General features: G+C 35.6%; 1 protein-coding gene across 5 annotated transcripts in view; it reads right to left on the minus strand.

The window, feature by feature from the left end:
* Nucleotides 1-778: 778 nt before the first annotated feature.
* The window catches only part of LOC119633465 (serine/threonine-protein phosphatase 6 regulatory ankyrin repeat subunit A), a 26,843-nt gene continuing 7,722 nt past the window's right edge, over nucleotides 779-19,899 (minus strand). Inside the window, exons 3-17 of one of the 5 annotated variants that reach the window (XM_038027033.1) lie at nucleotides 16,497-16,598; nucleotides 12,832-12,948; nucleotides 12,654-12,746; nucleotides 11,556-11,769; nucleotides 11,204-11,499; nucleotides 10,843-11,145; nucleotides 9,356-10,783; nucleotides 8,763-9,299; nucleotides 8,494-8,700; nucleotides 7,748-8,441; nucleotides 7,352-7,447; nucleotides 3,733-3,962; nucleotides 2,739-2,867; nucleotides 1,593-1,701; nucleotides 779-1,394 (exon numbers count right to left, since the gene is read on the minus strand). In XM_038027033.1, coding sequence (XP_037882961.1) covers nucleotides 1,138-1,394; nucleotides 1,593-1,701; nucleotides 2,739-2,867; nucleotides 3,733-3,962; nucleotides 7,352-7,447; nucleotides 7,748-8,441; nucleotides 8,494-8,700; nucleotides 8,763-9,299; nucleotides 9,356-10,783; nucleotides 10,843-11,145; nucleotides 11,204-11,499; nucleotides 11,556-11,769; nucleotides 12,654-12,746; nucleotides 12,832-12,948; nucleotides 16,497-16,598 — 4,812 coding nt within the window. In that variant the 3' untranslated portion in view covers nucleotides 779-1,137. Of the gene's footprint in view, nucleotides 1,395-1,592; nucleotides 1,702-2,738; nucleotides 2,868-3,732; nucleotides 3,963-4,265; nucleotides 4,478-7,351; nucleotides 7,448-7,747; nucleotides 8,442-8,493; nucleotides 8,701-8,762; nucleotides 9,300-9,355; nucleotides 10,784-10,842; nucleotides 11,146-11,203; nucleotides 11,500-11,555; nucleotides 11,770-12,653; nucleotides 12,747-12,831; nucleotides 12,949-16,496; nucleotides 16,599-19,899 lie in introns of all 5 variants that reach the window. The other 4 variants (XM_038027030.1, XM_038027034.1, XM_038027031.1 and 1 more) reach the window with 4 other exon arrangements.

A 19,899-nucleotide genomic window follows, 5' to 3' on the forward strand; every position in this document is an offset into this window, starting at 1 on the left:
TTCATATTTTCTTTCTAAATACATTTTACTGTCCATACAAATGAGAAGTAATGATAAATATGCAGCTAAGCCGTCTAGTACATTGCCATGTAAACGTTATATGCCTGCATTTGAAATTAGGATCTCATTAAAAATTGCTCGATGTCAGTATAATACACGTGGTCGAAAGTGGGCACAAATAATCCATCGGTATTTCGGTTTTTATTTAAGGCTCTTACCTAGCATCGATTTTTGTATTTACAGCGACGACGGTCTCATAGTGAAATCGTCACTATCCATTTCTTTTTCGATTTTTCGGTATCTGCTGTGCGTTACTGAGCACAATGCACAAGGCATAGCGTCACCGCTGAGTTGAGCTCTTTAAGCATGCGTTGTAACGCGTAGAATTTACAACTGTAGAGAAAGCCGATAAAGTATGCATTTTTCCTAGAGTCGAGTGCAACATTTTTTGATCGTAAAATTGCTGTCGACTAACATATTCAATTCGATATCGAGAATCATTAACCGGCCACTGTCGACAATACAAATTTTGTCTATCAAGACCTTGAAGACTACGGTTCTTGCGCCTCAAGTACAATCTACGTTCACGTTAAGAAATATTGTAAGTTTCCCTTACACTTGCTTTGCATTTAAACGGCGATGTTAATCGTACGAAATTTATATAATTTAAAAACCATTTAATTAAAAACTGTTTAGTTAAAAAAAAAAAGCCGCGCCGTGCATTTCTATTTTATAAAACAATTACAATTTAAAAGGAAGAAAATAGAAAACATGTTATTTTTTGTCACTAAACTAATCTACATACAAATATAACATGACATATAGTACACAATAATGTTACATGCTCTTAAAAATTACGATACGAAACATTCAGTTTTTAACTTAACTAAATTTTTGCATTCATTATCGCTAACAATGAAACTTGAGTCTACTTAATGTCTATAAACTGTACAAATGTATACATAATAAATCTTTAATAAACAAAATAACAAGTATCTCCCGGGAAGTTCATGTTTAGACCTGTAATACGATTATCGATTCTTATAAAGTTCTTAGCATAGGTTAATAGTAATATAATGGCAATGACGGCTACAATAATGATGATTTTATTGCTAATCGATAGACTAGAATGGATGTTCAAACATTTGGTTCTAATGTGATATTATTGCCAACCTGAGCGGGTGGGGCAGCTGGTGCGGTGCCACCTTCGATTGAGCTGCTCTCGGCATCTGAATCCTTGATAGAATTAGATTCTTCATCACCCATAAGAGCGCGATACTTTTTGGCAATAGCTTCCCAGTCCGTAACATTTTCAATGCGATTTTGATTAGCTGCGGAAAAGCTGGTCTGCGATCCTAGAGGTGAAAGATGAACCACGGATAGAGCCGTTGAATCTGTTAGTGTACGAACAAGAGAGAAAGAAAACGTTCGTAAAAATCAAATAAATATTTATATAGCTTTAATTATTTTTGAAATGATGGGAACAATTTTTATTTAGCTGTACCGTAGAGCCGTAAAGTAATTCTCGGTCTCACATCGTGATTTGAGAACAAGTATTGGGCTTGCTTGCAGCAGTACAGTACAGTTCCTACCTTTTTTGATTTTTGAAAGCCATTTGGCTCCAGCTTTGGTACGCGGGCTGGCTTGTCGTATTCCCATCATCTGTACCAGACTTGGACGCTTCTTTTTCTTGATGCGAGCCTAATATAAAGTGTTCAAAGAATGCGTGAGCAAACGAGCAAGACAAGAGACAATAATACAAACACCATAAATATGATACACACAGTGACAGAGAATTGATAAAGAAATAAGTGCTAGTGCACTTGTATCTTAAATAAGGTAAAAGGTACAAAAGTGCTAATTCGACAATTTTTATGCATTGTAGCCGAATTTTTTAAAAATAAAATGAGATTTTCTTTTAACAGCTTTTCATTACACTCGTCACGCTTTCTCACAAATTTTCTTCAGATAGTCTCAAAAGATTTTTATCAAGCTTGGCTGCCAACTTTCTTTACACATGTTGAATAAATTTTTAACAAGCTTGGTTCCTAATTTTCGTAAATCATTGTTAATAAATGGTAAATTTCATCAAGCCCTGTTGCCAATTTTCCTATAAGATTTTCAATAAATTTATATCAAATTTAGCTGTCAATTTTCTTAAAACATTGTCAATTGCTTGGTCGTCAATTTTTTTAAAATATTTTTAATGAATGGTTTTTAAGCTTTCTTTCCAAATTTCAATAGATTTCCATCAGTCTTCACTGCCAATATTCTTAACACAAATTCACTAAATTCTTATCAAGCGTGGTTGTCAATTTTCTTTCTGGGTCGATAATTTTCTTAAATTGGTTGGTTGCTATTTTTTTTAAAATATTTTTAATAAATGGTTTCTAAGCATTGTTTCCAATTTTCAATAAATTTCTATCAATCTTGGCTGCCAATTTTTTTAACAAATGTTAAATAAATTTTTATCAAGCGTGGTTGTCAATTTTCTTAAGCTATTGTTAATAAATAGCTTTCAAGCTTTGTTGCCAATTTTTTATCGCATAAATGAACAAACCATTGTGTCAAACGTTTTAGTGCCAGTTTGTGTTGAAATGTGTTGAAGTGCTAAAATCATATATATGTTGTTGCCAAATTGCTTTAAATGAATTGGGGAAAAGGTCATTTTTTAACGTTTGGATTCCCAAAAAGAAGAAGAGTTGATAAAATCAGCTGCTTTTCAAATGCAACTTTACCTTGACCTTCTCAACGATCCACATAAACCAGGTGGTAACTAAATTAAGCGGCGACGGCGCTGTTGTAGTGCGATGCATGTTACGGATGAGCTTTGATAAACCGAATTTCCACTCAATATCAGATTGTGCCTAAATATTTTTGGAATTTTTTTTGTTTTTTTTTTTTTTTAGTATGGATTCAAATGTAATATGGCAAACAATTCCAAATGTTATGTGATATGAATATTAAAAGAACAAGAAGAAGAATCAAAAAAGAAAGATCATACAAAACGTAATGAATGATGATATCTGGCATAGTGTTTGAAGCGCTGAAATAAACAATTTAAGGAATAAAATATTCAAATAGTACTGAAGTTTCTCGCAGATGCTACGTCTCTCCCGCGTTGCTGTCTAGGAAAGATTTTCAAAGACGTTAGACATAGCTGTTTGCCCGGTTTACGCTTGGTCTTTAAAAACTTGAGCACTATTCGAATATTTAATGACTCATGCAATTTGTATTCTAATCTAAATTTTTGATAATATACACATACATACACACGCATAGAATTACACTAAGAAAGTCATTTCTATAAAACGAACAAAAACGACAAACACACACACACACACAAAAGCTTGTACAAATACGAAGCTCATCTATCGGTGATTGAAAGCCAATTAGGCTTAAGTTTTTGCAGATATATCGTTAAGACACAAAATTGTTAACGAAAATTGTATCTTAAGGATTACAATACTTTTTCACGTTAATGCCTTGCAATTTCCCAGGAAGTTGCAAGTCTGGGCAGTTGATGGAACTACAGAAAATTCCCATCTTCTTTATGTCGTTACACATAAAAACATCAGACGGATTTTAGCTAACATAAATACATAAATATTTCACATTACGATTACATAAGTATCTGTACTTAGGCTGGAAAAAAATATTAGTTAGTATTATTAAGAAAGTGTTGGCAAATTAAAATTTAAATTGAAAAAAGGAGAAGAATGATAATTGTACCTGTATGCGTTGATAAGTGTCGGACATCATGGCAATTAGTAAATTGATAAGCACCACCACCGATACCAACATGTAGATGCCAAAGACTATCTTGAAAAGATACTCAACCCAGTAAGGCTGGGTGGGCGTAGCTAAATTTTTAATTTTGTCAACTTGCGTTTGTTCGGTCGTCGTTTGACCGAATACTGCGAAGAATAATAGCTCAAATGAATTTATAGGATGCATGCGCACTGTGACCACCATTCAAAGACAACACAACAAAGGGATACCCCATAAAAAATAGACAATGACCAACATATCGACAATAAACCACACATATATGATATTTCAATCATCCCCCGCCATCATCAGTACATAGATAGTACACAGTACACAAACATTACGACACATTAATATGTGAAGTGTTATAGATGTTGAACAAATAAAAACGTACGAAACGCCCAAAAAATTAGTTTAGACATGTTGGAGATGACCGTTATTGAAGAAAGAAAAGAGAAATACATATAAAATTAGTGAGTTTCATTTATACGAACCTGAATGCGTTGATAAGTATCCGACATCATGGCAATTAGCAGATTGATGAGAACAACCACAGACACCAGCAAATAGATGCCGAAAACCAATTTGAATAATACTTCGGTCCATTCGGGTCTTAAATGTCGCATAGGATTAATATCCACTGTGGTAGTCTGGCCGAAAACAGCAAAAAACAAACGTTCAAATGCCAAGAAAGGCGTCATAGGTCCTGATTGATAATTATTCGTTCGTAGGCGTTAGAAATTCAGGAGAGTGTTAATAAATAATTTGTTTTCTCGGAAAGCATTTCAGAATTGCTTACATCACACATTTATAAGTGTTGGTGTTCGACAGAGATATGGATGAAGTGTATATAGAATTCGCAAAGAATATTAGGGTGAGTAACAATGCCACACCAAAAGAAAAAAAAGGAAAACGGGAGCGAGTAACTCATTTGAATATAAAAGTCACTTGCTTGCCTTTTGTGCATTGAAATGTGTGGAAAGCGTTCAAAGCTAAAACGTTTCCATTTAAATAAAACAAAAAAAAAAATTAAAACTTCTTCTCTCGATTTTCAATTTCCACTAAGCGAACATTAACATGCGCATCATATTCCAACGATCTCGTCAAATCATGCATTTTTCAAGCATAACAAACAAATTTGTATCCAACTCTGTCCAAGTAAACGATTTCATATTTGTAGTTTTTGTTAACGATATATAAAGTATTTTGTAAAAGTTGTAAAATGTGAATAAAATTGGTCGTTAATTTATAGAGAAGTGCGCAGAAAGAAGCCTTGGAAACAAAAATCAATAGAATCATGCTAAATAAAATCAAGAGTTCACAGAAAAATATATTTATGTTTATCTCTGATATTCAATGCGCTAACACTTTTCTTTTCTTAGTAAAAAATTCAAATAAATTTAATAATGTTTCTCTCTCTCTCTCTTTAATAAGCCCTGTATAATAATTAGTAAGGATGCAATTCAAATCGGAATACTAAAACGACTAGGGATTAAAGTTATTGCTACCTATTGTAGTTAAGCTCAGAAGATTACTCTTATCATGTTAATAAGAATGTTTCAATAAAGACGCTAAGACCTTAAGATAGGCCCACCGTTTATTGTACCGATTTTTGACCACTCCCCATAAAACGCCCTATTTTAAAAATTTATATGAAAAAAATTGTAGTTTTCAATATATCTCTCCAGGTATGAAAAATTGGGTTCGTCAAACAAGAATTTATTGCACCCCATCTCATATAAACGTTCCTACGAACTGAATAACTGTATTTGGCGAAGTGATACAGGGCATATAACATATAATAATCGTGATAATGTTTGCAACACCCAGAAGAAAGCTTCAGAGAGCCTACAAACTATATATATTCTTGATCTGTCCGTCTGTTTGTGTGTCTGTGTGATATGTGCTGTTGACACTTTCTTCGTCACAGAAATTAAAATATCGATTTAAAATTTACCCAAAACATTGGAAGTCTTTCCACGCTGGTTGGTACTGAAAGTGGTCCAAATTAATCAGAATACAACCACGCCGTGAAGCGTGCACTTAAACTGGTGGATTAATTTTTTCGTTATAAGAGTAAGAGAGAAGGTAAGTGTGTTAATTCTGAGTTAGTTGTGGTGGACATCATGGCGCAGTAGATTGAATTTTCTGAAAAGCACCTTTCAGTAAAATTAAAGTTGAAAGACATATTTCATCCCATTCTCTTTGTGATGACAATAAATAAAAGCATGGGGCGTAAAAGATTTTAACGGTGATGGGCATGCGAGATTCGGCCTCTCCCGAACATATCTCTTTCACTTGTTTCAGTTGCTCCTACTTAGCGTCTAGCGATAGCAGTAGTAGTAGTTATGTCAGCATATTTTTTCGGATAACTTTTCCAGTTAAGCGGTGTTTACACGAAATCGCTAGAGGGTTTCGTCCGCTAGTGGGACTAAGTACGGTTAATATCCCACTGATTTAAAAACTGTGAGAGGAACCGTCGTGGGAACCGTGAGGGACGACCGTCAATTGAATAATAAACAAGATTTCTTCTCTGAATTCTTGTGCGAAATGCACTTATCCCAAGAACAAATCAAAATGAGATGCTGTTGCTTTGAAGGTAGTACATAGTGTAGCATTTGCTGTTCGGCCAAGTAAATAAAATGAAGCTGCCGCTACAACCGTTGGTCGCTACCAGACCATGTAGGCCAACTGTTTTATGAACATTTTGGAAGAATTAAAAGTTTCTCACCTCTAGTTTCAACGAACCAGGAAAGACCTAGGAAACAGTTAGTGTTTTAGATTTGCTCCTTGGTAATGAGACCTCGTAAGGCCTTCTTTCGAAAACAAATAACGAAGTCTTATCATAATTATTGAACATTATTTTAAAAAACTCCTGTCAGGTATCCCGCACCGTAACTGTATTCCTAACTCACGCCATAGCAATCTGTGCATCTGTTTACATTTTGTCAGTTGTTAGGATATCCAGTGAACGAAAACATGAACTAACAACTTGATAGTTGGTGGCTTTAAGCCTTAATGTTCTTATAAGAGTGTACTTGTCCTTCGTTCCTTTGTTCGCGTCGAACTTTGGAACAAAAGCACTCATAATCGGCAGACAACATGGGCACGTAAACATTTTTTAATATAGAGGCCTCAGTCGATAAAAATCTAATACTCGCCTTCTTACGTTGCTATACCTAAAAAGTAAACCGTCGTACTGTTCTTTTAAGCTTTTTGCTGGGGCGGAATAATAAAACTAACGTAGTGCGGACTGTCTTCACTACGCTTACTCTTCAATTAATATAATTTTTTTTGTGAACAATATGGTGAAAAAGTAAAAAAAAAAAAAAAAAAAAAAAAGAAACAAGAAATACAAGTTAGTCAGCATTACAACACTTTTCCACAACTTTAAAAAATGCACAAAATAAACAAGTCCTCCAACAAATTGTCGTTAAGAAGGGGGACATTATCATGCCACATATAAAGATCACAACACCGAAGGCATTTTAATCACAATCATTCACAAAGGCACAGTAAGACTAAAAATCAAATGAAATCACAACATTGGTAGGCTTTTCATACTATAAACAACACTTACGATCGTCTTTATGCTTGCGACGAAATTCACTCAACATATGGCGGCTGTCCTTATAGCTTTCGGGTGGAGGCGGAGGACGAGCCGTAGGCAAATCATCTGATAGGACATATTGTAAAAGTGTGTACGTTAATTACATTGTATTCAGTATATAGGTGTTAGTTTAATCTAACATGGAGTCTGCAATTGTTCGACATGCAAAAGATAGTGGCTTTTGTGGAGTGAAGAAGTACAGGCAGATACTTATCAAAAACAGGTTCAGTTTTTTGTTTTTTGTTTTGTTTTGTTTTTTTTTTTTTTATACATCGATCCGTAAAACATTAAAGAAATCAACACAACAACATCAACTTATATAAACATTTAAAAATATTTAAAAATTGATAATAAATTTGTACTTACCGTCACTGAAATAACCTCGATTGCGATTCCTTTTTTCGAATGAACGCAAATCTTCGGGTGTGAAGTTAGAAAATGATTGATTCAATGCGACGATATGCATTGAAAATCCGAATACAAAAATGGCCAAAACTGCCAGAAAGCGTGCCAAGTCTTTAAGCAAATCTCCAATAATTATAGCCCATGGCCCGAAAAGGTGATGAAAGGAGAGGAAGTCCAAAATTTGTACACATGCAAGCAGAAAAGCTAAAGCAAAGCATTGATTGCGACAATAAATAAGCGTAGGCCAGTATTCTTTGGACACAAAACAGAACGCCGTTACATGTACACCCACACCTGCCATTCCCAACAGTAAAACGAGTAATTTGATTGATCCTAACCCCGATTTGTCGGACGGATTAGTCAACTCAAACAAAAGGAGGCCACTTAACCATATAAGCAGTCCTATTTCATACCAATAGGGAATTAAGTTAAGCCTCAGCACGGGATAAATAGGTGTAATGCCGACGATACTCAATAAAATCATTAAATATATATGTGAAGTTAGGTAAGACATGAATTTTATAATCGGCACTTTATTAAATTTATGACCCATGGGAAAAGTAAAACCAATCCAGACAGGAGGACAAACAATGAAAGCTACTAATAACAGCATTAGTTTCCACGAAGCCCAAGTTAAGGAGCCGCGCCAAAGTTCCTAAAATGAAATGTGTATTCAGTTAAAAAGTCAATGAGCTTTTTAAGATTACCTGCAGGTAACGCTGGACCACTGTATGAGCAATAACTTCTTTCTGCTCGTTTTCTATCAGAACATCTAGAAATTCCATGTTGCGCTTGTCGGTAGCTTGCAAAATCTTTCCCGCCGATTCGGAACCAGCTGCTAAAGCTAAAAGTTCAGTAGCCATTGCCTCGCATTGTTTACCCGCTGCTACCAAATCCTTAGCACGTTCTTTTTCCTTTATGCGAATAGTAAGGCTTTAGATAATCTTCTAAACGCGTCTTTATATTATTAACCAACCTTAGTAGACAAATTTATATAAATATTGGATAATTTTGCAGCGGTGTCAACGGGGGCAGGAGAAACTAACACAAACTCTTGTATCGGTTTGTTATTGTGATTTTTTGATACTATCATTAAATTATATACAAAGCGTTTGTCTTCCATTAAACCATAAGTATCGTGCTCTTTGTTCATGAGATAACGCAGAACATCGTTATGGCCTTCGGAAGCAGCAAACCATATAGGAGCACAACCGAAGTTGGTTTCTGATTTAGGTGAGGCACCAGCTTCACACAACAGCTTAACCACATCCAAGTGGCCGGTTTTGGCAGCACAATGTAGTGGCGTCCAACCGTTTTTATCGGTTGCATTTATCTCTGCGCCTTGACCCAACAAAATCTCGACCATTTGAAAATGACCATGCATAGATGCGATATGCAGGCCCGTTCTGCCATGACGATCTGTCGATTGGAGAAGTTCTGCTGAGCGGCTCAGGAGCAAACCAACCACTGACATGTGACCACCGAAACAAGCCAAATGGAGAGGATTGTAACCCTGAATATAAGCGATAACAAAATCATGTTCCCTGCAACGTCTTTCTTAGTACTTACATTTTCCGTTGTAGACGCATCGACTTGTACACCAGCCGAATTCAGCAATAGCCTCACGACATTTTCATTTCCCGAAAACGCCGCTAAATGGAGAGGTGTCATGCCTGATTCTGTGCCTAATTCGCCAAATAAACTCTGCCCGGTGGGTGTTTCCGACTTTACCGTTGCCGGTACACTTGTTAACAATTCACGCACTGTGTCAGCTTGTCCATAGTAGGCTGCCACATGCAACGGTGTCAGTCCCAATTTCTTGCTGGTGATTCTCAAAGAATTTGTACTCTTTAATACGTCCAATACTTGGCCATGGCCGTTTTGCGCTGCCAAATGTACGGCCGTGAAGCCTGCTTTATTCTCTTCCGTGCAAGACGCCCCAGCTCTGACCAGGGCCTTAACTACGTCCGCGTGACCACCCTCGGCGGCCAATTGCAATGGTGTAGCGTCAGTCAATTTATTTCTAGCAGAGATCACGCCAGAACGATCGAATTTCATAAGTTCCTCAATCACCTTTACCGATCCTTGCATGGCGGCGATGTGAGCACAAGTATTGCCGTCCTTACTGGTTGCATTGACCAGCGACGGATGCTGCTGCAGGAATAGTTTGGCCACTTCAGAGTAGTTGTTCTGCGCGGCGACATGTATGGGTTTTTGGCCCATATCGTCGGTCGCGTCTATGTCAGCCCCCAAATCAAGCAAAAGCTGACATACCTCCATCTGTCCGCTAGCTGCAGCTAGATGGAGTGGCGTTTGTTTTCGTAACGTCAATATGTCAATAACTGCATTATGATCCTTGATGAGAAACTTCACTAGATGTGTGAAGCCATTCATCGCGGCCAGATGCAACGCCGTGCGACCGACGCGTGATTTAGAATTGATGAACGCCTTGTTGGTTAGCAGCGCATCGCATACGTGCAGATACCCTCGTTCCGCGGCCAAATGCAGTGCAGAGCGACCTTCAGTATCGAATACATCTACTCTGGCATGATTCGCTAAAAGGTTGTTGACCAGCTCCATATGCCCTCTATGACAAGCAATCAGTAATGGCGTCCAGCCGACCGATGACTGACGATTCATGGCTTTCTGAATATCCGTAGGATTCATGTGAGATATCATTTCCATAAGAACGTCATTGTTTCCAGCCATAGCGCAATAGTGAAATACAGTTTCGAGGGCATTTTTTGTTGATAAAGTCACGTCGGCACCGTTTTTTAACAACATTCGAACAATTTCCTTGTCCGATTCGGGAATTTTGACTTCCTCTTTAGTAATTTGGCAAGTGAAATGTAAGGCAGTAGCACCGTCATCATTTACAGTATTAATATAACTAGTGGCTTTGTCGGGACCGTGCTTTTCTTTAACTGTTTCTATCAAATGTTTGACTATTTCAGGGTGACAAGAACGGCAGGCCATATGTAAAGGAGTCTCGCCAGTCTAACGGAGTTGTGAGAATATATAAAGCAATGTTCGTTAGTTTTACGGTTTCAACTCACATTGGACTTGTAGAGCGGATCGCCACCATCTTCGAGAAGTTGCATCAGCGTTGCCAGATTACCATGACGGGCTGCTACATGCACCGGCGTCAGGCCATCATCGGTAGTTAAATTGGGACTAGCGCCGGACTTAAGGAGCATTAAGGCGCACCGATCGCCATCCTTAACCCTTGCGGCTATATGTAACGGTGTTTCATTCATTTTCCCACCTCGGACATGGACATCAGCTCCGAAACCAAGCAGAGTTTCAACAACAGCCGGCTTTGCTGACTCAACAGCTATATGCAATGCTGTATAGTTATCCTATAAAAAGTCATTTATTTAATAAAAGTTGTTTGTCCAATTTGGAAACGATACCCACATTAGTTTTCACATCTACTTTTTCGCCCTTTTGCAATAAAGTGTTGATTATACCCGTATGACCGTAAGCCGCAGCTGTATGAATACTTCGGGCACCGTTCTTATTTGGCATATGAAGGTAGACACCCTTCTTAAAAAGCATTGTTGCACATTCGGCATGACCATTTAGCGAAGCAATATGCATTAGGGTACTGCCATCTTTGGTACGCTCAAAAATACTGGCTTTAAACTTATCAGCTAAAATTTCAATGACATGAGCATGACCATTCTCAGCAGCCAAGTGCATCGGGGTGCGATCTGAAGAGGAAAAATAGAATTAAATGGATTTTCCAAAAAATAGAAAATTTTTTCACCTTGATTATCGGCTATGGATGCTGAGGCCCTTACACCATAGAAATACTTGAGCAAAGCTTCATCCCCTTCGGCCGCTGCTATATGTAGCGCCGTTTGTCCTTCACCATTTTGCGTGTCCACATTTGTACCGTAATCCACCAGAATGCGGACCATATCCACATCCCGTCGTCTTGCGGCCAAATGTAAGGCCGTATCACCATTAGCCGCTGTCGCCTAGAAAATTTATAAAATGCATTCCCGTTAATTATTGGTATTTAACATAGAGGTCAAAGTGAATGTTATTTTAAACTATTGTTGTTTATGCAAATGATCAAAGGACAAGAAACAACGTGGAGCACAATTTCAACATTTTGCCAACTTTTTTTCATTTGTTTCGCATGTGCACCATACGTGGCGAATAGTTGGTTTCCATAAATGCAAGCGTGCATGCAAATGCATTTTGACATTGAATGAATTGAACTTTCAACTGTTTTGCTTTTGTCCTAAATTCAAAAGTTTCAAAGTTAAACCGGCTTTAGGCGACGTTCAAACCGGCAAACACGAATTGTGTTCCTATGCACATAAGCGTGGATATATATAAAAGTATGCAAAAGTCTCAAACAAAAGTTTATGTAAATAAATCGCACCGACAAGAATATAAGAATAAAGTGCGATATTTTAATTAAGCAACGACAACGCATGCTAAATTAAAGAATTTGCGTGACATTCGCTTTAATACATATGGATAGTTATTATATATACTTTTGTACGGGCAGATAACATATGACTAACGCGGTTTTCTAAAAACTTTATTTTATTAAAGTTGACGTTAGATAAGGCATCAGATAAGAATTTTTATTATATTTTTTTCTTCTTACATTTAAAATTTCATATACGTGCGCACATTAGGTGTTATGCGAGGGTAATCTGTGTAAAAAGTTATAGGCCTAACTAATTGAAAGTACACGCAAAACTTCGGTGCAAGTTTTCATATTAAACCTTTCATTAACTGTTATTCAAAAAGTTCTAACAAATAACAGTGACAAAAATATGGAGAAAAATCGCAAGTTGAAGCATTTACAAAAGAGATATTCAAGTTAATCTGGATGTTAACTTACCTTCAGTTGTTCAGCCGTTTGTGCGGACAATAATTCTCTGCACATGGACTGATTTCCCGATTCGACAGCAAGTAGCAGAGGAATTTTACCTCTCTGCAAATCATCGCATTACGTAAATATATATGCAATAAAGTAAATTATAAAGAAACCGTTTCATTTAAACGTTTCCCATACTTACTCCGTCTGCTTTGATGCGTATATCTTTGCCGGCTGCTGCTAGTAAAGCTCTCAGTATATTGGTAGCTGTACCAGTTTGACGACTTGATACTAAATGGACAGCAGTTTGTGCTCTAGACTGAAAGCAATCACGAAGTAATTCTTTATTAATTGGCTTTTCCAACTCAACCGACAAATTACAACTAAATAAATGCATTTCAATGAATTGCTACACCAGTTACATAAATAGAATTTTTATTGTTTTCATTCTTCTAAAATTAGCTTTACAGATTGACAGCAGATAAAATCAGCAATGCGCAGAAGGTATTGTTATTCTATTTGAAAATTTTTAACAAGCATATAACACTAATAACACGCCCTCCATTGCAAACCTTATAATACTTCATATCACATTAAGGGTATTCACAATTTGCGTCAGAGATGAGCACAATTTCTATACTTATTGCCAATTAACAGCTTTCTCTTTCTAACGGTCACGAATTAGTGAATTTCGAAAACATATCCTACTTAATTATTATTAACCGCCAAATCACACGCCTTAGAAAATCGTACGCATCAAAACACGCTGACCGATCCCGGCAAAGCAAAAATTTTTCACACCCTTTATCTCTCGTTTAAATAGAGTCTAATGATCCCGATCTACGATCTACCTTATGTACTACGCTTTCGTTTATTAGTGAAAAAAAGATTTCCCATAAGAAAAACCATGAAACGCGTCCGTTCTTTGCCAGTGCATTGTCGATTCATCCGACCGTTCGATCGTTGTCCGCTGATGCGCTTTTTAAGCTCGCATACATTTTGATAAAAACTTCGAAAAAAAAACTTTGGAAAGTTTTCCAAAATTTTTACTGCATGATTGAATAGAATCTAAGAGTCATTACTTGCGGCTATTAGCAATGATTTATATTTATATACTTTTGTGAACACTCGTCTATACGGACTATAAACATATAGCTTTACTTCAAATACTGCTTAACCATCTGATTCAGCCTGTAGGTCCGTTTTCTGTCTTGAGAAGTCTCACAGTCGTCGTAAAGATTTAAGGAAGAAAGGGAAAACTTGACTCAGTTATTATTCAGTGAAACAGCCATGTGTTCGGAATAATAGAAAAAGAAAAAGTCAAATTATACCAACATTGTCATTCTTGCTGCAATCTAATTATAAAACGCTACAGTATCTAACTGTAGTAGTTTACAAAGCGTTTTAAAAATGTGATGAATGCCATCAATTATAGTATACACTAACAATGTTATTGACTGACATCCATTGAATTGCCTGACATCCAATGCTCTTTCTAATAGAGTCGACAGTGTTCACGGAGTTGTTTAATTCGAATCAAAGGTTTGCTTCATATTGCAATGCTTCAAAATTTTCTACGAATTTTCAATAAATCCAAATAAACAAATGAGTCTGTAGTCTTAAGAAAGCGTACCAGATATTCTAAAAAGGTCTTCTAAAAAAAAAAGAGGTAAAAATGCATAGTCGCTTAATTCACATTAGCTTAATTTGCTGACTTGGCCTAAGCATATTAAACAACACAATTATATATATCATATATTATATTATATATGTTATTATATATATTTTGTGTATATTATATCATATATTATACATGAAACATTTTACCTTAAATTATGAAATTATAATTTGTAATATATAACTATGGATATGTTACGCTAAAACAGCGTCGAAATGAAAGATAATCTATATGGCGACGAGATATACGTATTCATCTTCAACTTTACAATAACATTGAGCCTGGATCGAAATGGCAATGAATTAAAGTTCATTGCACTTTTATGTGTTTCAAATATTTTCACCTCATTCTGATATCAAGGGTTGTGTTATTTAAAAATATTTATAAATTCTGACAGATATACATCCCATGTTATATAGCTTTTAATAAATTATTCTGATATAACCCACGAAAATAGCTTAATATTATTTATTTTGGTAGATTTACAGCACTTGACATTATTTATAGATAAAATCTAAGATATTCATCTAGCAAGCTTAGTGTATTCAATTTGTCAATTGCTTTGTGAAATCGAAGATCAGGCATCTGAGATAAGATTATAAAGTCTTTGTGATCGCAAGGCATAACCACGCCTGCTTATCTTTTCGTTAACGAAAATTTCCAAAGTTTCCTAAGCTAAGAAAGAATATTATGACTTGCGACTAGACTGCTTTTCAGACTGTTTCGAACATGGCATCATCATTTACAACACGCGACCAAGCTCAATGTTTATGTAATATTTTCGAAAGCCATATAAAAATAAAATTTCAATTGTCCATCGGTGCAGTTACTGTTAAATACTGTAATTTTTCCAACAAACGGTAAAGTTTGGTTATTTCATTCTGAATCGGATCACTGTAATGTCATCGAAAACCCTATTTAAAAGTTAAATAAAGTCATAAAATTTTTCGGCTGTTTAGCGTTTTCAACAAAATTTGCTAAGTAACGAAACCTGTTGTTTATAAAAAGTGAAAAAAATATTAAAAAAAAAACAGAAAAGAAATAAAAATGGAATATTAAAACTAAGCCATGATAACTATAGATAAGGACAACAAAAAACAAGAAGAAGAAAAACAATATTCATCCAAGACCGAATCATGAGAACTCACCACTTGCACTCGCAAATGTGTTATGTGGGGGAATATTTATTAGTTTAAGAGAAAATGATTAGATCTGTTAGATACATTTATGGAATTGTTATCAATATTACGTAGACGCACGTAGCCAAGCGCCAGGCCTTTTCCGAATTTCTTTTGCTTTTCCTTGGAGAGCAGAAGCCCGATGTACTCTAAATAATTCTGTTGAGTTTTGCTAAGACTGTGTGACTGTTTTTTTTTTTTTGCTTTACAAAAGTTTTGAGCTCCACGTTGACATAATCAAAAAGAAACTTAACCGCGTACGGAACCTATACATTTTTCCATTCCCCTTTCGCCTACAAAGGCCATGACAAAACTAATACACCTTTTTTCTTTCTTATGTTATTTATAATAGGATGAGTTCTTATGCACTTAAAGACTTTTTTATCTAAGAAAGCATGAACGACCCAAATAGGTACTCTTTGTTTTTTTTTTTTTAAGCAGAAGAAAAAAGCGAAAGAAAAATTGCAAAATAATAAAGACATTTTCTAACGGCTTGAGTGACCTAACCTTGTGACAATTAAAGTAAAGTTGAACTTGACGACACTTGCATGCTAGTTGCACGCATAATAAATTAATGAATGCAATGTCGTGCATCTGGATCATGGATCATACATAAAAATAAACGCACGGACGACTATCGCTACCCCCTGGAAATTCCTGTACATATCACTACAGCACTAACATAAACGAACGCAATAACAATAGAAGCGTTAGCATGTTATGTACCGTATAATTTATATAGTTATAGCTGACCTTTGGTCGTCAGCGACACACACGGGTATTTCCTTAGAATTTCTCCTTTAAAACTTTTTATTTTGAAAATTCAAAATATTTGAACAAAAAGCATAATAAATCACCCACCGACGACCACCGACAATACCAATACCAATACATCTCCGGTTTTATTTTGTTATTGATTTTTTTATTTTGTTTTTTGCTTTTAGGCGGGAACTATGATATACGTATGTATTTAATACACTTTGAGTGTATGCTAGTGAATGTATTACTTACCCCACCCGTCGAGAAGGGATCAACGCCATGTTTGTTTAGCAACAGTTTTACGACATCCTCACGCGAATACATCGCTGCTATATGCAACACATTATAGTTGTCCTGTAACGCAACAACAAGAACAAAAGAAAGAAACAAATGAATCAGTTAAAAAATTGAAAGTTTCAATAGGCGATTACCCACCCACCCATCACTGTGTTTTGTTAAGTGAAAGTTTCACTTTTCATTATAAAAGAATTATCATCAACGAATTATAGAAAGGTGTGTAATTCGTTTTAAGTAAGTGTCAGTAAATCTTCTTTTTAATTAGCTACAATGCCGTTGCACCTGCTCATGCAATAAACGCATCAATAAGTAATCAACGTTCAATAAAATTAATTTACAAACAGAGATAGATACTCACAATATTGCGTTAAAGTCATAAATTTTCGTTTAAATAACGGAAAAAAGATTTTACATTGCAATTAACCTAGACTGTTATTTTCTTGACTCCTACTAGGTGCAGTACTTAATTGTTCCAAAATTTACCTAATTTCGCAATTAAAATGAAACGAAAGGTATAACCATACGCTTCACACGTTGTTCAGAGTATAATAAATTTGTGCAGATGTATGTAATACTCTGAAAGGTTTAAGTTATACCCACGCTTGGTTAAAACAATACATTCAGAATCATTCCTTGAAATGATTTAAACTCGTCTGTCCGTACGTCCGCATGATTTTTGTCCCAGTAAATTTTTGCATCACTTACTATTCGCAATTTTTAAGATATTTTGACAAAATATGGTGTGTTGATGTGTTTTGACCTAAAAGTAATTGCCATTGCAAATCAATTGGATCGGATCACTTATGCGACCCATATAACGAGTTACTTCCAAAACTTTGTTACGTGAAAATAGCTAGTTTCCGAATTTCCAATAAAAATCTGAATATCTTGACATGCTAAAGTAATGTGAAGAATTTAGACTTCTGGTACAAGGGCATATTAATTTGCGCGAATGTATGCAACACCCGTAAGAACTTGGGATAAACGCACCACTTCAGAAAGCTGAAGTTTACATAGTAATTCTGAATCGATCTAAGTTTATCTGTCCGTTTGTCCTTGTTCTTTTCTTATCTTCAGCCTACAGGCCGCAATTTTTCAGATATTTTGTTGAAACTTGTTACACCGACATGCTCTGACTGAAGGGCGAACCTTATTGAAAATGGTGTTGGTTCGATCATCTTTTGACCATTTCCCATATAATATCTTATTTTGAAAAGTAGTTATATCAACAATTTTATTAAGCAAAGTATTTTAAAGTACTTAATTGTTGGCCGTATCTGACTATCGAGAAAACATTACATTTGATGTCTTGAATTAATGCTGGACTGATGGAATATGGCATATTTGATCGATTTGCATCGATCCATTTGGAAAAATTGATTCATATCATCAAAAGAAAAAAACTCGTTTTTCTTCCACAACTGAAGGCCGTGCCTTATAATCGTAAAGCTTTCTGAGTATAGTAAACGTTCTTTGGTCGTATCATTCGATTCCGATATCGAAATTAAATAATAAACATTATTAAAATTGCTGCGCAGAATGCGAAAGGGGTTAAATAGCTCATGGTTGAATATCAACTGTATACGTTTAATAAAGTGAAATTAGCGAGTCACGCGATGAGGTGCATCAACGTTAATTCCGTTTAATAAAAAAAAAAAAAAAATGCATGAATTCTGTCGCTTAGCAGATCACACACAAATATTATATATAAAACAAAGTCGGGCTTTTCTAGCCAAACAAGTCGAGGTGCTTGGCGGGGCAAATAGCACTTGGGATCCCAAATGGCGCTGTAGTAAGAACTGCTTCTGAACAGAATCAATTGACGCAATGCGACATTGATCATTCGAGGATTAAGCAAGGCAAGTGTACTATAAATTAACTAAACCTATGGGCCTCGATGAAAACAATTTCACGCATATGTGGGTTCACGACGAAAATTTACATTTATTCATACATTTTCTATTTTATTATTTACTATTTTTAGGGTCCTTAGGGATGCTTTTGCCTACATAAACGATTTTGTGTTAAAAACCTTCTTGTACTTTTCTCTCCAAATGCCATTTAATAAAATGCAAACAGAGAGTATAACTAATTCCTTTAGTTCGCTCGAAGTTTCACCAAATTCCATATTTTAATATAAACGAATTTTTCAGTAAACGGTTAGATTTTTAACTCAGCAATTCGTTGCATTGATAGCTATAATAAGAGTTTTTTGACTAAAGACGTTCGATACTGGTTTGCAAAGCATTAGCTATGTACAGTACTTCCCATTTAGAAGCATCACTCTTAAAAGAAAACAACGAATCCCACAACTGGGCCGTTCGCTTAAGTACTCACTAGTTTGAGTTTTTGTGTACAAATTTTACATAGGTACGTACGATAGAGTGTAATAAACAATGTAAGAATAGTTAGAGTTTTTTATAGCTTCGTAATCAATTCGTTTATAACTTTATATGATTTTCTCTTGTAATTACTTTATTTTCTAACTAACCAGTGCACTTGAGAGATCACTATTCTTGGAAAACCGCTAAACGGAGCGATGGGTGTGGTGCTTTAAAGCGAATGATTCATCCAAGTAAGTGAAAGCAAGCAAATGCAACATTTTGATAATGAATGTTTTGCTCTAAGGGGGAAATGTGTTCATTCATGTGCTCATGCAATAAAATTGTGGATCACGTAAAGTAGTCATGTTTTTATATCATTTTTGAATACTTCAGGTTATCTCGAAGGAAACTCTAATCATTTAAGGAGGGATTTTGAATACCTACAATTTTAAGTAAATGGATGAGAACTAATCAGTTTTTTATTGGTTGCGAGCGAGACGATCAATCCTCTGTGCGACTTGGCGGTACTTGGTCGCACCGACAGTAAGTGTTCAATCGGTAAAGACAACTAAAGCCATTCATCACGTCGATCTGGTTTTAATCCTTAGAGAAGCTTCATTGTTATATGGTAAACATCAGAAATGAGTTTTCAAAATACATTTTCACTTCAACAGCAACTACTACGCTTCATTGAAAAGCACTGTATGGATTTCAGTTAAATTATTCGCAATAATGTAAAATACGAATGACACGCATAATTAAACGAAACAGAAATGAATTTATTCAAATACTATGACGGAAAGAGAATCATTTTAGACACACTAACATGCAAACAGAGCGACAGACAGGTAGACAATAAATATTTCATTCCTGGCACATTCTTTCCACTGCATATTCTTGTCAGTAGAAGTCGTTCGTAATAAAGAAAAAAAAATACAAAGGTCGTCTACTTATTTAAAGTACTGTTAGTGTAAAGTTAAATAAAGGGTAAAACCGGAAACAAATAAGCGGAAGTAACAACAGAAAATTATTAA

The sequence above is a fragment of the Glossina fuscipes genome, unplaced genomic scaffold (genome assembly GCF_014805625.2).
Source record: "Glossina fuscipes isolate IAEA_lab_2018 unplaced genomic scaffold, Yale_Gfus_2 2, whole genome shotgun sequence".
Taxonomy (NCBI): domain Eukaryota; kingdom Metazoa; phylum Arthropoda; class Insecta; order Diptera; family Glossinidae; genus Glossina; species Glossina fuscipes.